The sequence below is a fragment of the Phalacrocorax aristotelis genome, chromosome 3 (genome assembly GCF_949628215.1).
Source record: "Phalacrocorax aristotelis chromosome 3, bGulAri2.1, whole genome shotgun sequence".
Lineage (NCBI taxonomy): Eukaryota > Metazoa > Chordata > Aves > Suliformes > Phalacrocoracidae > Phalacrocorax > Phalacrocorax aristotelis.
The window spans coordinates 119156379-119175783 of record NC_134278.1 but is presented as its reverse complement, the minus strand read 5'-3'; the positions used below and the strand labels follow the sequence as shown (position 1 = coordinate 119175783).

At 40.9% G+C, this 19405-nt stretch overlaps 1 protein-coding gene and 1 long non-coding RNA gene across 2 annotated transcripts; one reads left to right on the top strand and one right to left on the bottom strand.

The window, feature by feature from the left end:
* The first annotated feature begins 166 nt into the window (after positions 1-166).
* On the top strand, positions 167-17484 carry CEBPZ (CCAAT enhancer binding protein zeta). Its single transcript, XM_075089308.1, has 16 exons — positions 167-356; positions 498-2035; positions 3075-3306; positions 3876-4050; positions 4687-4772; positions 5293-5346; positions 6043-6145; positions 7301-7369; positions 9752-9818; positions 11215-11315; positions 12772-12832; positions 13944-14146; positions 15207-15290; positions 15749-15810; positions 15897-15978; positions 16798-17484. The coding sequence occupies exons 1-16, from the start codon at positions 201-203 to the stop codon at positions 16935-16937; spliced, it is 3213 nt and encodes a 1070-aa protein (XP_074945409.1). The 5' UTR covers positions 167-200; the 3' UTR covers positions 16938-17484.
* On the bottom strand, positions 16651-19382 carry LOC142055397 (uncharacterized). The gene is made up of 4 exons (XR_012659913.1): positions 19228-19382; positions 17364-17408; positions 17015-17098; positions 16651-16898 (listed from the first exon to the last, which is right to left on the bottom strand). It is a non-coding gene; the product is annotated as an uncharacterized LOC142055397 (long non-coding RNA).
* Between the last annotated feature and the right edge of the window lie 23 nt (positions 19383-19405).

Genomic DNA, 19405 nt, shown 5'->3' with positions numbered 1-19405 from the left:
CAGGCAAAGCGCCGCTGGGGAAAGCTGGCGGGCGAGCGGTCGACAGGCAGCGGAGGTTTGCCTGAGGCGCGCCCTGCCCGCCGCCGGCCCGGCCCGGCACTGCCCGCCCGCTCTCCCTCCTTGCAGGACCTGCGCTCCCGCCCTCCCGCCGGGCCGGAATCACGCGCCGCGCATGCGCTTGGGGCTTCCGGCGCGCGGCGATGGCGGCGCTGTGGGACTTCGGCGTGAGGGACCCGAAGCAGGCGAGAGGCGACAGAGGTGAGGACGTGGAGGATGACGACGATGAAGAAGAAGAAGAAGATGACGATGCTGAAGGCTTCACACTGGAGGAAGTGCTGCGCCTCGGTGGCACCAAGGTAAGGGGGAGCGGGAGCGGGAGCACGTGGTGGCGGGGCCCCCGGGCCCTTGCGGGGCGCGGGGGGAGCCGTTGGGAGCCGTTGGGGGCGCGCGGCCAGGCGCCGGGCCCGCCGGTAACGGCCGCCCGCTTCCGCCCGCAGCAAGACTACCTGATGTTGTGCGCCGTGGACGAGGCGGAGGAGGTGGTGGACGGAGGCAAGAAGGACGCTATCGACGACCTGAAGAAAGGGGAGCTGGAGGCGTTCGTTAGTTCCCTGGGGCTAGGCAAGTACGCCAAAAGTTGCCTGGTGGTGGAGGATGGGGAGGAGGAGGAGGAGGAGGAGGAGGGTGACGGCGGTGGTGAGGAGAAGGAGAAGCCCCCAAAGAAGGAGAAAAGCGAGAAAGAAACTAAGCCTCCTTCGTTAGAAGGGAAAAAAGAGAAAAAAGTCAAGGAAAAGGCCAGTGGTGTGAAAGACATCAAGAAAAAGCAATCTGGTGGTGATCAGGGCCAGCACCTTTCAGGAAAGAAAGATAGGCTGGAAGAAGATTTTGAGTTTCATGCTAGGCAAGCGATACTGGTCAAAGCAGGGGGCAAATGGTATGATATGGAATACACCAACGAATTCTCGTCGGAGCCACAAAATCAGATGCTTCTGTCTCAGTATAAGGCCTTGGCTCAAAAGCTGTACCATCACGAGACAGATCTGTACAAGAATAAGACAGATTATCAGAAGGGGGCCTCCTCGGCATGGATGAAAACTGTTGTGTCGTCGGGTACCTTGGCTGACAGGATGGCAGCGATGACCCTTCTCATTCAGGACAGTGCCGTCCACAGTCTCCAGTTTGTTGAGCACTTGGTAAACCTTATAAAGAAAAAGGGCAGCAGGCATCAGAGCCTTATGGCTTTGGATACGTTCAAGGAGCTTCTCCTTTCAGATCTCTTACCAGACAATCGAAAATTATGGTCTTTCTCGCAGCGACCGTTTAACAACATAGAGAAGATGTCGAGTGGCAACAGGGATTCAAGAGACAGACGGTTAATACTGTGGTACTTTGAGCATCACCTGAAACTGCAGGTGACAGAGTTTGTGCAAGCGTTAGAAACACTGAGTCATGATTCCCTGATGGCAACGAAATCCCGAGCGCTGGCAGTTGCCCACGAGCTTCTCTGTAACAAGCCTGAGCAGGAGAAAGCTCTGCTTGTTCAGCTGGTAAATAAACTGGGAGACCCTCAGAACAAGATCGCCACCAAAGCCTCTTATCTTTTAGAGACGTTACTTCACAAGCATCCAAATATGAAGGGAGTAGTGTGCAGCGAGGTGGAGAGGCTTTTGTACCGGTCAAACATTCATGTGAAAACTCAATATTACGCCATTTGCTTTCTAAATCAGATAGTCCTCAGTCACGAAGAAAGCGCATTGGCTAGCAAACTGATAACTTTGTACTTTTGCTTTTTTCGGAACTGCATTAAGAAAAAAGATGTTGAATCCAAAATGCTCAGTGCTCTTCTTTGCGGGGTAAACAGAGCTTACCCTTATGCTGAGACTGGTGATGAGAAAGTGAAAGAGCAAATGGACACGTTGTTTAAAGTTCTGCATCTTGTGAACTTTGGTACCAGTGTCCAGGCCCTGATGTTACTGTTTCAAGTGATGGACGCTCAGCAGACTGTGTCGGATAGGTACTACGCAGCACTGTACAAGTAAGTCACAGGTTTGCATTTTTTAGATAAATTTCATTTTATGAGGTAGTCACCATTAATTTAAAGTTGTAGAGACGCTTATTTTGCTTTTAAGATCTTGCGAGTTTTGTGTCTCATTGGCTAGAAGTTTCTAATGTTTTGTATGAGCTATAAGAAGCAGCATGTCATTTCTTTGACTTACTGTGGGTGTAAAACAAATGGTAGTGATGGGTCCTGAGAACACAACATATGCATCTCATCCTTTGCACTGTTTTCTAGTGGCATGTTTTAATTCCAGATATTGTTTGAAAGTAATAGCTAGCTGCTACTTCTGAGATCACTTTTACAGGTACTGTGCTTTGGCCTAAAATCTTGTTTCCTTTTTTTGTGGATGTGTGAGAGAATGTCATGTTAATAAATTCTTTAGATGATTTAATTTGTGTAATTGGAAAGCCTTGTATTATAAAAGTATCTCTCTTTTGTCCCAGATGGTTGTTTAGACTCTTTGTAGGATCCTTACAGGCTTCTGTTCAGTAGACCAAAGGGAAGTTGCTGATTTTTTAAAAAGGGAACTCATGTTCCCCCAGAACTTGCAATGTATTTAGGGGCCTTCCTCTGCCTGGTAGCCTGGGAAAAAAGTGGATTAGAAAATGAACTTGCCAGCACATGTGTGTGGTCCGATTGTGAAGCATGCTGTTGGCTAGCCATTTTCTTTTTGTTTTTTTGAACATCTGAATAAATCAGATTAGTTTCTCACTTTGAATATCTCAAATTTTGAAACTGTTTTCAGCTGAACCCAGTTTCTTTATATTTTCTCACAGGTTTTTTTGTTTACTGATGCAGTTTTTGTTTTTAGTCTTCAGTGTCTCATATATATCTAGAAATATTACACAGCTGTTGACAGTTCAGGGTTGATCAAAATGGTTTTGAATATTGGGGAACAAGCTGTCACTGGTCTTTTAGCTGGCACTCTGAAAATGTAGATGATTGTTGCTAGTAGCAATTATTCCCCTATGCGCATTATGACAATCAGCAATATTTTCTCATATGTTCTCTACAGGAAGCTTCTAGATCCTGCTTTAGCAACCTGCTCGAAGCCATCCATGTTTCTTAATCTTGTTTATAAATCTCTGAAGGCGGATGTAGTGTTACGGCGCGTGAAGGCCTTTGTGAAGAGGTTACTTCAAGTCACTTGTGGGCAAATGCCACCCTTCATTTGTGGAACCCTGTACCTTCTGTCTGAGCTTCTGAAAGTAAAACCCGAATTAAGGGTCCAGTTACAGGATCCTGTGGTATAAGACGATTTCTTTATCTCATTGTTTTTTTCAATAAGCTATTTTCATAAGCACCATTCCCTAACCTGTTTGTCAGTAACCTGAGGGTTTGCTAATATGTTATGTTATGGGAGAAAGCACTTGAACAATTATAACTACATTAAAAATCTGCATAGAGGAAGGTGTTTTAGGCATTCTAGCGGGTCCTATGGACTTAATTCATGGAGAGAGGCTTATTTTGCTAAGTGCTCTTTAAGTAAGCAGGTGAACATTCTTCACCCAAGAGCTTTGTCCAGACATGGCCTGTTTGTTTCTTTTGTCTGCCATCTCTGAAGTATAGCTAGGCAGGACTGGATTTTTTTTTTCTTTCTTCAGGTGGGGAGGGACAATTACACTTGTGTGATGTAAGCTGTAAAGTTCAATTTTAAGTCCTGGATCAAGGCCAAAAGTCTTTATTGCTTAAACATTGGCCATCATTTGTTTATATTATTGTACATAGCTTCTTAAGAACTCTTTGTGCTTTTTTCTAATACATCAGAATAAAAGTGGAAACGAAAAGCTGTTCACTAACATTTTCTGTCGTTTAGGAGTCAGATGATGAAGAGTGCTTTAAGGATCAAGAAGAGGCTGAAGGGGATGAGGAAAAATTTGTGGATGCAGACAAAGAAGTAGAAGGTGAAGAGAGGAGCACAACGGAAAATTCTGCTAAAACAAACAATTCAAATTCAGCAGCCTCGTGGGTGCATCATCTGAATATGGGAGGTAAATTAGCAAGAAAATATAATTAATTTAACTTCTAACATTCTGTAACAGTGGCTCATTGATCAAGACTTGTAAAAGTAAGTGATTGAAACATTATTGTAGTTTTTCAAATTGAAGTTTGATTCAAAGCAAAAAGTCAGAATCATTTCTCTTTATCAGTTAGCTCAGCAGTGGTGAAGAGACTATGAATCTGCTAGCGTATGTCACTTTATGCAGTTCATTGCATTTGTGCCTAAGCAATAAACAGGCTCAGGATTTTTTGCTTCCACATTCAAACACTTTCAGAACAGTGTAGCCAAGGCTAGGATGTGTAATTGCTCATTTGCTTGCGAAGCTTGCTAGATCAACTCATCTAGCTTTAAACCTGCTTCTAGTTTCACTCTTTCCTGAGGAGCTTTTGGAACAGATCAGGGGTTTTCAAGGAGCTTCCTTGGAAGCATATAGGAACTCATTTGTGCACCTGATCACACACTGGGAAAGGGCATCTGAATTACAACTCTTACTTGCTACTGAATGAATCTGTGGCCTGTCCAGCTAAGAATGATGGGCAGCATTATGTCATGGTGAAATGAAAGGAATACTTTCATGAAGTTGCCTGCGGAAATTTAAGTTGTTTGCATCTCCTCCACCCCTCAGGCAGGAGTGGAGCTTCATATGATCCTATGCACCGAAGTCCTTTATACTGTGGTGCTGAAAGTACAAGCCTTTGGGAACTGAAGAAGGTAAGGCATTCTTCTGTTGCTAATTAATGTGTCTCTTAGTGTGGCCCTTGTATCGAGAGAAGAAAATTAATGTAGTTATTCTTGCAGTAGCTGCCTGGGTAACATAACAGAAAGGTTAAAGCTGACACATTGTTTGGCTTTAAGCTTGTATATGTTACATACAATGCTGATATTCCGGAGTAGAAAATAGGAATTTTGAAGTGGAGATTTGGACAATAATAATCTTTTTTGACTTTTGGATCTTAGCTTTGTATCACTGAAGCTTTTTAATGTTGAATTAAATAAAATTGTAAGTTAGAATATATTTAGTTAATGCAAACAAAAGACGAGAACTTTAAGTTCTTCAGTTGTTCAAGGACAGAGCGCATCAGCCTTGTACTACATGTGTCTGCGTGTTATTTGGTGAGTTACAGAGTGGTCTTATGGCCTAGCAGTGTTGTCAGGAGTCTGATACATCAAAAAGAGTAATGATTGCATTTATTTTTAAAGTAGAAATAAATCAGTGATTCGTGTTTTTCAGCTTTCTGAACATTTTCATCCATCTGTGGCCCTATTCGCAAAAACAATTCTAGAAGTAAGTGCTTTTACTAGTCTGTAGCTTTGAAGTTTGATTTTTACGTCAGCTGTCTTTTGTAGTTTGAAAAAGCTACATTATAAAGCCTCCTTGCAGTCTGCAGATAACTAGCAGCTCTACAGCACTGTAACATACACTCAAATGCAAAGCTTTTCATGGAATTAAACTGTTTTATATAAAGGACACTGTTCACAGAAGTAATTAATTTGGTAGAAATGTGGGTATTACATGATTCTTAAAGCTTTTCTAGAGTTTTGGTTTATCTTCATTTAACGTGGGTTTTGATGTGGGCAATGCTGCTGTTGGAACAAATTATTTTTTGGGTCTGTTGTAGTATCATGCCAAAAATACTAAAACCTAATGAAACATATGCTTAAAATATTTATTTTCATTTGAATATATAGTATCCAAATAGTGCTAAGTATTAACTGCTGTTAGCACAGTACTTGCCAAGGCAGTTCATCACTGAAACAAAGTGAAGGAGGTGTTTTTTATTTAAGAAAATATGGAATTCCAAAAATAAGAACCTGTACATGAGTATATTAACTGGTCAGGCTAATGTGATGAAGTATCGCCAAGTCTTTGGCTTTTCAAAGTGATTTAATGTTGCTTTTGGACTGTTTGAGTCCTCTGTGTTTAGTTGCTGTCTTTCTAGAATGAAGTCCGTAATGATTTTTGGCGTTTTTCTTCTTTCAGGGAAATCACATTCAGTACTCCGGTGACCCTTTGCAGGATTTCACATTAATGAGATTCTTGGATCGCTTTGTGTATAGAAATCCCAAACTCCATAAAGGCAAAGGTACAAACTTCTCTGTACATATTAGCATATGATCCTGATTATTGATGGTGACCAAACTCTTTTGCTGTCATGTTGCTGAGTAACCCTTTGTGCTTGTCAAGTATTTGGGGTGCATGTGGTGCAACAGGGCAGTGGGATGAGTCTTCAGGGCTGCAAGAGAGATGTCTGCAACTCAGAACTTGTGGACAATCACATAGTGCTGCCTCTCACACCTGCAGTGCAGAAATTGCTAACCTAGCAGGAATAAGCAAAGTGATAGGGGAATATAAAGAATACAGAGTGGTTGAGGTTGGAAGGGGTCTCTGGAGGTCATCTGCTCAAGCAGGGCCACTAGAGCAGGCTGCCCAGGGTGTCCAGATGGCTTTTGAATGTCTCCCAAGAATGGAGACTCCACTGCCTCTTTGGGTAACTTGTGCCATCACACAGTTGCCCCCAGTGAAAAAGTGTTTCCTGACGTTCAGATGGAGCCTCCTTTGTTTCATTTTGTGCCCATCACTTCTTGCCCTATCATGGGCACCTCTGAAAAGTTCCTGGCTCTCTCTTATTTACCCACTACCTTTGGGTATTTATATACACTGATGAGATCTCCCTGAGGATCCTCTTCTCCAAGTTGAACAGTCCCAGCTCTCTCCTTTCCTCACAGGAGATATGCTCCAGTCCCTTCTTCTTAGTGGCCCTTTGCTGGACTCTCCAGTAGGCCCCTGTCTGCCTTGTACTGGGGAGCCCAGACCTGGCCACAGCATTCCAGGTGTGGCCTCACCAGTGCTGGTTAGAGGGGAGGGACCACCTCCCTCCACCTGCTGGCAACAGTCCCCCTAATGCAGCCCAGAATACAGTCAGCTGACCTTGTCACAAGGGCACATTGCTGGCTCACAGTCAATTTGGTGTCCACCAGGATGCTCAGGGTCTTTTCTGCCAAGCTGCTTTCCAGCTCAGCAGCCCCCAGCCTGTACTGGTGCAAGGGGTTGTTCCTCCCCAGGTGCAGGACTTTGCATTTCCCCTTGCTGAACTGCTTGAGGTTCCTGTCAGCCCATTTCTCCAGCCTCTCAAGGTCCTTTCGGATGGCAGCAAACCACTCTGGTGTATCCGCTACTCTTTACAGTTTTGTACCAATAGTAATAAAGTAATTTGCTTCTGATTTATGTTCTGCTACAGAAAACACCAGCAGTGTGGTAATGCAGCCGAAGAAGAAGCAGTTTATGAAAGATATGCAGAATCTTGCAGGTAAGCCAGCCCCTCTTCAGTTAAAATTATGATGGCTAAAAAATTCTTGGCTGGTTGTTGTAGATGTGTCATCTGCACTGTCTATGCTATTTCTGTCAGCACTAAAAGAAAGTCCATCAGGAGTGCAGTGGTGGTGCCTGACATTCAGGATCAGGTCTAATCATCTTGCAAGGGTGCATGGAATCTCCACAGCTGAAACTTTGGATCCACTGTATAATTTTAAGAACAAAAGACATAAAGTCAGTTATCTCAACCGTTAGCCTCTTGAGTAGGAAAACACCTTGTCTTCTACTGCAGCACTTGGCTACACACCACATACTTTAAAGACCTTTCTTTTCTCTCTGTTTTTCACCCCTTATTGTCAGTTACTTTCTGTTGTAGTAATTCCTTTTTCTTAGGCAATGCATGATGAAGATCATACCTTCTGTTTAGCCACCGTATTAGGAAATGTGTAACAGCAAAGGACAGAGCTACTGAAAACTGCATGCCTTGTTTTCTGTGCTAATTTTGCTATGACCTGCATATGCTTCCTATACCTTCTTTTATGCTAAGTTATCTTTTTCCTACATCCCCCTAAGAGGAAATACACCCCCTGGCTAAAGAGTAGTTTTGCAGTCTTATGTAAAAAGTTTAGAACATTGTTATAAATTTGGTTGTAGCTGGCAATGTGACCCCTTAGGGGGAAAAAAGGCAAAATAACCCTTAGAATTTATTCTAGCTAATGATATTTCTAGTTAGAAGAGCAATCCGTTAGGCTGCTAACCTCAGAGGGACATGAACTTATAAAATACTAACTAAATTGCCATTCTTATGTCCGACATCCTATTTTTATGAATGTTTAAGTTCTTTAAAATATCTAAAATTATATTAAAAACTTTAAAAAGTATGCTGATCTAGCAGTCTTTAATATGGTATTGTTGTGTAATTGATGTTTTTATTTGTTTCCAAGTTATCATATAACCACTTTTATTCTGCTTATTATGATTGAAAAATGACTTAAAATATCAGAAAATGGATTTATGTAATGATTTAAATCACATTAGGCTCTTTCATTAAATGGTATGTATTGCTCTATACAATGCCACAGCTGCAGTTATTGTTAGGATTAGTGTAAGGTATCTTTGGCACTGTTATTTTGCTAAAAGTCTTCCTGCCTCCAGAAATAGGTTGCCTTTTGTCTAGTCCCACTGTTTCCAACAATTAAGGGCAGGATTTGTTGGTAAGAACCAGCAGTTAAAACAGGGTAGACCATCAGTCAAACATGCCGCTTGAGGGCAGAAGAGTTACCATCTCCTGTGATGGAATCTCTGTAACATTGCCAGTGATGTGCTTCCCTGTAACTTTGGGTCTGTTGTGTTGCACAGAGGTATTAGTTCTACAGATTAGCTGATGTACCTTTATGGCATGTTTTTACAGCCATTAAAGCTTAAAGTAGGAATTTTTACCTATAATATGTTTGAAGGTACAGTTTGTTTAGCACATTCTTTAGTTTATTCTGAGTTGAAGGAGCAGACTGAGCATTTAGGACTGGATTTGAGGAATTTAGGTGTTCTACAAGTGAAATATCTGATAGAAAATATGGATATATTAATATGGCTACAAAAATACGCACTTGTTGCATGTAGCTGGTCTCTGCTGGGACTTAGAGAACTGATTGCAAATCCTCTGGTATTTTCTACTACTAATTTGAAGAGTCTTCTGTGAGTATGAGGATCTGGTTTCAGAAACTTGGACCCTTGTCACTTAGAAAGTATAATCTGTGCCCACTGAGATAATCAGTAGGTCTTTCTCCTTTGATTTACTTCTGAGGTGGAGAAGGGAAGGGGAATGTATGAGGGTAAAAAGCTTCTTCACAGGGAACCTGATCTATACCCTAGTCAGTCCACTGTTGTGGTGTCATATTTTGCCTCAGTCCCTCAGAGATGGAGCCGGGGTGAGGCTTGATCCCTTCTTCAACATGCTCAGCTGGTGTATGGCCCTGCCTTGTAGCTCCTGATGAGCATTTCTACTGCCAGGAGTGCTGGGCAGAAGCAATTCCAGTGTTTCAGTGCATGACAGCTAGTTTATCTTATTTCCTATGTTGTTTGGGTTTTTTTGTTGTTTTTTTTTTAATGCACTTCTACTGTAGGTGTTGCAAAACCTCCCTTCCTGATATATAAATTAGAACCCGGTTAGGGCTATGCCTTTTAAGTTTTTCCATAGGGTCTGCTCACATCTAATTATCAATAGATACACTTCAAACTAACAGTTCTCAGAGGTTTTGAGATGAGCTCTGCTTTATTTAACGGGCCACACTGGAGCACTGTGCATGCTGTTCAACATTTAAAAGAATAACAATCATTTCAACCTGAGGTAAAATCAGTTCTTTTTTCATTTTTGCAGTCAACAGTAAGGAATTCTGTGCCAAAGATGAAAGCAAAATCCCAGTAGATGAAGTGTTTTTTCACAGGTAATAAACTACTTGCGAACATTAATTTTATATGTTGCTTTTCAGTGCAATGCCATTAAACCCCATTACATTTCATAAGTATTCTCTGGTATTCCAAGTGTTTGCAAAATTTGATTAATTTGAGTGACTTGTGATGATAGTACTTTCCTTAGAATGTAATTTTAACATCTGACAAAAGTGCGTAGGAAAGAATATTACTTATGAACAAAGGCAATCAGTGCTTGTAGTCTACAATTAAGTAAGCTGACATTGTAACAAAGAAGCCTTAAGCAATGGGTAATGGTGAATATCTTGTGGGTTATAATTCGTAAAAGTAGGTTGCATTAGAACTGTATTTCAAAAAACCTGGAATACACCTTGTTTATCTTATTACCATCAAAGTTTATTAGAATGGAACAATGCAAAAAAGTCAGAGGAGCTAGTTTACTGTGTATTTATTTTTTTTGTTATTCATAGTTCTTTCTGTTTAGTTGGCTTTCCTTTCAGATTATGATATAAAAATGCAGCTGTAAAACTAATATTGAAGAGAGATGCATTTGGCAAAGAGTGGTTCTTATTAGGTCAAAATACTGGTGACCTGTGTTTCCTTAGAAAATTAGTGTTTGAATTAACTTCATTTTTTGTTGTTGTTGTTTAACATATTCATTGCTTTAGGGGCTTTTATACATTTTTGAAGTATCAGGTTAATGGAACTTCCTAATTTTAATTAATTGATATTACAATTTTGAGGAACATATTATTAATAACTAGTGGTATTCATTCTGAGATTAAAGAAGAGCAGCTAAAAATATGTCCCTGTCTGAAAAGTTAACAGTATTGTTACATTGAAGATGACTGAAACTGAGACTACACATTTGAAGTCTTCTGTACGAAGTGCTGTACTCTTTTGCTCCTGTATATGATCTGAATTGCCTTCTGTGTTTGGTGGTTAATATGAAATGAAGGAGAGAAAGTGGTTTAAAATGGATGACAGAACGTAAAACTAAACACACAAAAGAATGGGGCTACGGGGGAAAATCTAACAGAACGTAATGGATGAATCTCTTGTATATATTTTTGTTTCCCCCATTAGATTCAAGTTGAACTTGATCCTTTCTTCCTTATCAGTATAAGGCAGACTTTCACATCTTTCTTGTGCCCTTTTATAAAATCCCTATGTTCAAAATAATTTCTGGTACTTTCGGCTGTGACATTTGTTTTAAATCTTACAGTAGTGGGTTACTCTTTGAAAAACAAAGAAAATAAAAATCTCTGATTTGTGTTTGAAACCATTACGTACAATTTTCAACTGGCAACATACACATGAAGCAATCTGCAGGTTGTTTTATTTAAAAAAAAACTTGTCATTAAGATCATCACCTGTAATTTTGTGTCTGAGAGCAATATATTATTTCAGATTTTATTCAAAGTTCAATAAGAAGAGAGAGAAACAAAAGCGTCAGGATGATGAAGAAAGCGTGGAAGATGTAGATGATGATGAATTTGAAAGAGCATTGGGTAAGGTTGTGTTTTCCTTGCAGTAACTATCCCAATATTTCCTGCTTTTGCAAATTATTAATTTATCCTTTTTATAGTTTACATTGTACAAAAGAGCCAGATACAGGAATATGGAAGTGGAAGAAAACTGGCTTTCCAATTCCTGTTCTGTGCTACTACAGCCATCAGTTCATGCTATCACACAATCCAGCTGGGTGGCCATCTTGTAAAAGAGGTCTTGCTCTCACTACTCCAGTAGTGTTCAGCTTGTTTGAATGGTTGGAAAGTGTCTGATTTTGAACATCAGCTTGAGAGTGGCAGTTCATGGCTTTCTGTTCTTTTCCTAATGTAGTCTGAGAGTTAAATAACTTTTTCTATCAGCAGGTAACATTGGCTTCTATTTCTTTACTGCTTGGCCTTTTTCAATCTTCCTTAGAGTTTCTCTTATTGTTCCTAACATCTTTCATGAGGTTTCATGTTCAGTTAGGTCCGTGGCAAACTTCTGCAGTAGTCTTAGCTCTCCCTGTACCATGCACTTTGTTTGCTTTGCAATTAGTGTATGATTTGTTCCAGAATCTGAATTTGTTAGAGTGCCATAAAATGTCCACTATTTTATGATTTCATATTTTACTTATACAGTAATATATATATTTGGGAAAAAAAATCCCGTTAGCTCTCTGTAACTGTTTTGTACAATATTTTTAGAGAATCTGAACTCCCATAGCAGGATTCTTACTTAGTGACACAATTAGTATGGTCTTAATTATGACAAGAATCCATTACTAATTGTGTTTGTCCTTTTATTGTATCTCTAATAAGTTGACTGTCTTGATAAATTCAAAAGCTTCAATTAAGGACCCCCTAATGTTAGTGTTTACTCTTTGAAACAGAACAGTTGTAATTTTTCGGATTTTGTTTTTACTTGCTATTTTACATAGCGATTTGTTTCTAAGTGAATCCGATGATAGGAGCTTTCATCCTCTAGTCTTCTTTTTTGTCAACAATTATAGTGAATACTTCTAATCTGAAAACTAACATACAGATTAGCTGGCAGGACACTTGCTTGGGGTATCTTAATTGAGTCTTCGTTCCACCTGACTTGGAGCAAGTGTCTGAAACTTGTGATATCCCACCTGCTAACTAAGTCTGAATCACTGGGCAATAGTGTGTCTATTTGTGTCTGTCTGTTTCCCACATCATCTAGTTCTGGCCAGAAATTACATACTGGATAAAAGGAAACTTTCATTATTTTTCAGAGAAAAATATTTTTTTCAGAAAAAGTCCAGTAGGCTTTAGGTAAATGTTTTCTGGAGTATTTTTCTATAGGAGTACAAGCCCTTTGGTACCAGGACCCTTTGTAATTGATGCAGATCATATAAACTGTTCAGGAAAATGATACCTGAAAATAATATGTTTTGCAATGACTTCATATTTTCTTTGACTTTGTTTTGTAGTAACAAACAATTTTTCCCCCTAGATACATTTGAAGCTGCTGATAATGCCATTGATGTTGGCCAGGATGACCTTGATTTTGCTGGGTAAGGCTTTAAATAGGTTCTTTTGTCTCTTGTTTTAATACCTATATAGCGTTTTACTCTGCAAAATTGGATAGACCTTTTTCAAAACGACTCAGAATATCACCTTGCAAAAAAGGCAATAGCAGCTGAACGCTGGGTAATACTGCTTTTCTGCGTGTCCCACATGGAGCATCATGATCCTGTGGTGCTTAGTCTGCCGGCTTGACATGTGAGACCTGTCGTATTTTATTTATACAATGCAGTGACCCAGTAAACAAGGTACAATCTTACCTTCGTTTTTCATTGTCTCAGGTTTCTGTTTGAGAATTACCAAGTACAAAAGTAAGTAGAATGAGGCATAATGGTACCGCTGCTGTAAGGACTGGTTGAAACTGGACCTAACAAGTGAATAAACTTTGTGGAATCCAGAATCACAGAGCTCAATTCTCAGGCAGTCAACTGTTTCATTAATCATAAAAATCATTTAGGCTGGAAAAGACCTTTAAGATCATTGCGAGTGATTAAGTAGCCTCTTTTTTTTACTTAAAGTATCTATAATACAGCTTTCAAATCGGCACAGGAACTTTTTTTCTTGAGGTGAAAAGGAGAATTGAAGCTTAAACTTCTAGTGAAAACTGAACGTTGTTGTGATCCAGACTCGTATGAGTAAAAATGAGCAAAGAGGAGATAAAAACCAAATAACCATTTAGTTCATGAAGAACCATGTTTCCTTTCTTAAGAGGAAAAAAAAAGTCTTATTTCTTAATTTCGTAGAGTTGCCAGGGACACCAGTAATTTGTGTGTCTTACAGAAAAGACTTTCTGAAAAGGAGCAAGGGGTACATGGGAGATAAAATACAAAATACTGAAGCTGACATTTCTGTTAATTTCAGAATAGTATTCTCTCCAGACCTTCTTAAAATGGTGGACTTTTATGATACCATTCTATATGCTGATGTTGCAGACATACCCGAGTGCACAATACATGTTTCTGAGGTCTCAGCCTACATTTACAGTAGCTTGCAATGATTTGAACTTTTCTAAGAGAGTGTTTGCTGGTAGATAGACGTTATCTGGATGCAAATGGTATTTTGCCAGATGAAGTGCTAAGCATGTTACTTTTTTTTTTTTAGCAATATAAAAAAGAAAACCAAAGGCAGTAAGAAAGGCCAAAGAAGCGAGGAATCTGGTGCTGACTGGGAGGATTCTGATGATGAATTCAGTGATCTGGATGATGAGGAAGTCTCCTTAGGAAGTATGGAGGAAGACTTTGGAGAGGATATGGATGAAGAGGGAGGTGTATTTATGGATGTGTCTGAGGATGATAACAGCCTAGGTAAAGTACCATTTATCATCAAAAAAAAAAACCAAGAAGAAAAAGCTCTAAAAATAGGTTATCTAATAAGTAATTTTATATATAAATTCAGGATTTAGTTACCTAGGTGGGAGGTTTGGCTTTTAAGTAAAGGAGTGACAACAAGTCCTTCTCTGGACGGTGAAGTCTTAAAAGAAACATTTCCTGGCACAGTCTCCTAGGTGAGAGTGGGAATTAGTCATCTGGCTATAAAAACTTGCAAACAAGACAATTCTTTCATTCCAAAAACCTTGGCAGTCACAAAAGTAACTTAACTGTACACAAATAATGGGCTACAGTAGGCAGAAATATTAAAAGATCTCTAAGAGAAAAACAAATCTTATACATGGTAAATTTTTTTATTTCTTTAGACCCAGTTAATGTTGATTTTTTTGTTGTTGTTGTTGATGAGGTAACTTTCATTTAAATTGCTGCCTCATAAGTAACAGCTTCCTCTTCTAATACCGCTATGGGCCCAAATTTTTATTACAACTGTGATAATAACTGATCATTGTACCTCTGTGGTTTTAGTGTCTTTTCAACTGAAAGGCACAGTTTACACAGTATACACTTTATGTGGCTGGAGAAGCGCAGATTAGTGGAGTATTTCAACTAATAACTTGAGGTCACAGGAAGATGATTGAGGGTAGGAGAGGTAAACTATTCATACAGCTGTTAACACATTAATGTTCTGCGAGATGATTGTTTCGCCAAACTCACCAAGCACACATTCAAGTTTCACATAACACCTCCTTTTAGCCTTCGTATTTTATGTATCTTAGTATTGTGTTTCATATTGTGTGCTGTGGAAAAAAAAAAAAGCATAAAAAATGGCACACACCACTGACCAATTTTTAATTGTCTGGGATGAAGAAATCCCAGATTTGGTTGTGTGTGCTGTGTTTTAAACTTTTTTTAAAGTAAAGATTTGGCCATTATGACAAATATGCCTAAAAAGAAATCTTAGTCTCTGCTGTGCTTTGAATAAATGTACATGGTGTGAGAATGAGGGATTGATGTATCTTTTTTTTTTTTCTTTAAGACCTGAACAATGACAAGCAACCAAAGTCTGTCAATAAAAAGGGCAATAGAAAGAAAGATATGAATTTTGTGGGATCACTTGAAGGTAAGGAAATACTGCCATGATTTCCATTTGAGAAGGCTTAATACAAACACAGAGTCTGGAAAGCTTCGGAATCAGAGGGCTGTAGTACAGTAAAGTATCTACACTTTTGGATCTGGGTTCAGATTTGAACGAACCATAAATGAAAAGGTGGGTGGCCTAACTCAGAGGGACAGTCTGCTGTTGAAGGACTGGGAATTGAAGGAGGAACTTTTGAAGGAAGGATGGAGTTGTACTGGTGGTTGGTGCATCTGTTACTAACACCTGATACACAGATTTGTGCTAGTTAGTTCTTGGCTGGGAGCTTTTCTTAGGGTAGGTGGAGAATAAAGGTTTCTAACACAGCTATTAGACAGTTTTATGAAATAAATTTTAAAAAATTAAAAAACATGGTAACTTTGTTTTAGTGTCTTTGTGAACCTGAAATTCTGTCTGATATGAATAATACTTTTTGTTTGAAGGATCCAGCCGAGGAAAGAAGAGAAAACTCAAAGATGCCAGTATACTGGCATCTGCAGAAGAGGTGAGTTTGATCAGCGCTTAGCAAAGAGTGATCAAGCGTTTTACCTGTTTCTTTGTAACAACACACTAAAATTTCTCTCTTTAAAGTTTGGCTATCTGCTGGATGAAAATGCTGGGTCTAAGTTTGACAATATCGGAACAAATGCCATGGCCAACAGAGATAATGCAAGTAAGTACCCGCTACAAATACTGGATAGTTGTGATGCTGTTTTACCTCCTTTTCTTCAGATTCTGTACTTAAAAAGATGTACCTTCTTTAACTGAAATACGCACATGGTCAAAAATCACACAGTAGGGACTGTAGCTGAATGTCAGGATGACATGACTTAGTTTTCTTCAGTTATGAGAGATGCCCAGTGCTAATACTAACTGTGACTACTGGAGCAAATAAGGTTTCAGAAAAGAGGATAAGGCTGTCATGTGGCCCCTCCACACTGTGAATAAGGATGGGCACCATGCTGTTTGTCAAGTGTTCTGTGAATTTTACTCTGATAACGAGTGTCCTGGATTCTTGTGAAAGGAAGGCATAAGGCACGGCTGTCTTTACTGGAGTACTTCCTTGCAGTATCAGTGAAGCAGTAGTAGTTTCCCAGAAACAATTTTAATGATTTAAATGTGTCTATATTGATTGAATGATCAGTCCCTTGTAGAGCTTTTACAAGTCTTGCTGGTGTCACCTGAAAAATGTTAACAGCAGCAGCACTCAAACACTGTGTACTCCTAACACAAGCATGTCTAGCATCAGTAAAATACAAAGCACTGGCAAGAGCAGTCTTATGCTGAGATTCTGAGGCAGCAGGGTATGTTTTGTGAAAGCAAAAAACCAAAACTTTCTCTGGTGTAAAATAAAATATAAATTGGCAGCTTGCATTTTATTAACGTTAATAAACACAGTGGCCAAGCTTTAGCTTTTACATGATTCATCTGCATTCCACATCATGGTCAGAGGTGTCCATCGGCTCCTTATCTCTCACCTTTCCTCTTACAGATGTCAAACAGATCCAGTGGGAAATAGAGCGTGACAAGTGGCTTCACAATAGGGATGTGAAAAGCATTATCAAAAAGAAGAAACAGTTCAGGCACAGAGGGCTGAGAAACAAGTACAGAGGCAAGAAATCAAAAAGATGAACCGGACATTTTAATGTGGACATTTTAAAAATAATTATTCTAAAATAATGTTTTAATTAACCACACATCTTTCTTACTTCAGTTCTTGCTGCTTAACCATGCCATTTGGTCATTCTCCCTTATACCGTGAATTCCAGACCACTCATTGGATTTGTAATACACTGGAAAACAGGAAAATCCGTGTCAGCTCTAAGTTAGGCATGTCGAAGGTGAGCCACTCTGTGGCTAGCTTTGTTGGACATGTAGCCCTCCAGTTCTGAGGGCTCTATCCCACAGTCTGACACTCCAGCCGCACATGCACATAACAATAAACACTTCTGCAGTATCTCCTGGGGTAAAGTTTTAAGCAATAATAAAATTAGTTTTATACATAAGCTGCAGCAGAAACTTCAGCCGTCCTTTAGAAGCCAACAACTACAAACCTACCTTCCAGGATTGATGGAAACCTCTTCTGCATTGTATACCTGAAATCTGACAAGGAAGACAAATCAGTTACTTTACCCAACATATTTTAAGACAAATATTAAATGCACTGTTTTTCTAATTAGATTAGTTTTTCGTAAATTTGTCTGAGCTCCTTGGTTACAGCCACCATTACAAAATCTGAATTTACTTTTTTTTTTTCTTAAATGGGATCACAGACTATATTCAGGTTACTCATCTGTGCAGCCCTATCATCACAGGGTTTTCTGAGCTTCCTCACAGTTGTGATAACCACATACAAGCTACAGATCCCCAGGAAGCTGAATGACTCCCATAGACTGACATGCAGTGAAGGCTGGGAAAACTACTTTATTTCCTTGCACAGCTTGAGGTGTTCACTGAATCCTTCTGTGGGCTGCTCTGGCAACCCAGCAGAAAATCATGTAATGATAGCTTTATGCTATTTTAATGATTTACAGCAACTCATAGATCTTATCAATGCTAGAACTAGCACAAAGCAAGAAGTGAAAGGCTCATTCTAAGTGCACTGAGCTGTTAGATGAGCTCGCTGCACCTTATAGAACCACAGCTTAAGAAAATCTGCAAAGGAATATAACAACTAGGAACTGAACTGGGGGGAGAAGTGAGAAACCATGAATGCTCAGCACCAAGCTACCAAGATAGGTAACTATCTATCTCACTATCCTCCACATTTTCATACATATTTTTTAATAAGAATGCCAAGAAAGATAGCTTAAGTGTAACAGCCTGCCTGAATCTGGGATAAAAAATGCTTATTTTTGGGTTTGGTACCCAATGACAGGACAATGGGCACAAGTTAGAACACAGGAAGTTCTACCTGAATATGAGGAAAAACTTCTTTCCTGTGCGGGTGCCAGAGCAGGGGCACAGGCTGCCCAGGGAGGCTGTGGAGTCCCTTCCCTGGAGACATTCAAAACCCACCTGGATGTGTTCCTGTGCCCCCTGCTCTGGGTGTCCCTGCTCAAGCAGGGGGTTGGACAGATGATCTCCAGAGGTCCCGTCCAACCCCTGCCATTCTGTGATTCTGTGAAATGCAAACTGATGTAGTGTCTTGTAAGACCACACTACTGCTGTGAGGGGTGGGCTCACGCCCTCCCAGCCACCATGGGAGCTGCCTTTAGGCTCTCGCCAACCCTGTGGACAGTGGGCCTGGCTGCCTTTTCCTGCAGGGGTGCAAGTCTGCCAAACCAGCGCTGCACCCTGCAGAGCCCCGAATGCAAAAAAGGCTGCTGCTGGGTAGAGCAAATCTTGCAGTAACTAAGTTGGTGCTTGGCTTATTTTTGTGTTACCTGGGCACTGAGTCACAAGCCTGAGAGGGTTGAGGGGCAGAAGCTAAGTCCCCTGGAAGATCGATACGGACTGCCTCGTGCCAGCCAGGTCTGTTGCATACTGGGAAATGTATCGCAGAGCCAGCGAGACCTAGACAGGAGCCAGGGGATGGCTTCAAGGGGTGAGCAGCAGGTGCCTGAAACAGGATCGATCCATTCCTGCCTCATTTGCAGGCAGCCTCTCCTTTTCAAGTCCCTGTTTGATCCGATGCCATTGACTTGCACAAGGTTCAGCTTCGTTCCTGGTGCTCACCTGCTGCCTCTCTGAAGCTTCCCTGCGAACTGGGTTTTCTGAAACCAAGCAGGCAGCTGGCCCTGCTGACAAGTGACCGACCACTGGTACAACCCAAACTACCGACCCCGACGCGCCGCGTTTCGTTAAAAAACCCGCCCACGGCCGCGGGCCCGGCGCGGAGGCGCTACCCCCGCCCCGGCGGCACCGGCAGCCGCCGCCGCCGCCCCTCCCTACCCCGGCTGGCTGACCGCCCCCGCCGCACCTCGGCTGCGGTCCATGGCGCGGTAGAGCAGGACGGCGCCGAGCAGACCCGCCGCCTCCAGCAGCACCAGCCCCTTCACGACGCGCAGCGACATCTCACCGCTACCGCCGCCAGCGCACGGCGCCCTCCCTTCGCCGCCCGTCACGCCTGCACACGCGCACTGCGCCCGCGCCGCCGG

Coding starts and splice junctions, on each gene's coding strand:
- CEBPZ (XM_075089308.1), top strand. CDS start 201: ATGGCGGCGCTGTGGGACTTCGGCGTGAGGGACCCGAAGCAGGCGAGA. Junction 3,307..3,875: donor TCCAGTTACAGGATCCTGTG/GTATAAGACGAT, acceptor TCTGTCGTTTAG/GAGTCAGATGATGAAGAGTG. Junction 9,819..11,214: donor GATGAAGTGTTTTTTCACAG/GTAATAAACTAC, acceptor ATATTATTTCAG/ATTTTATTCAAAGTTCAATA.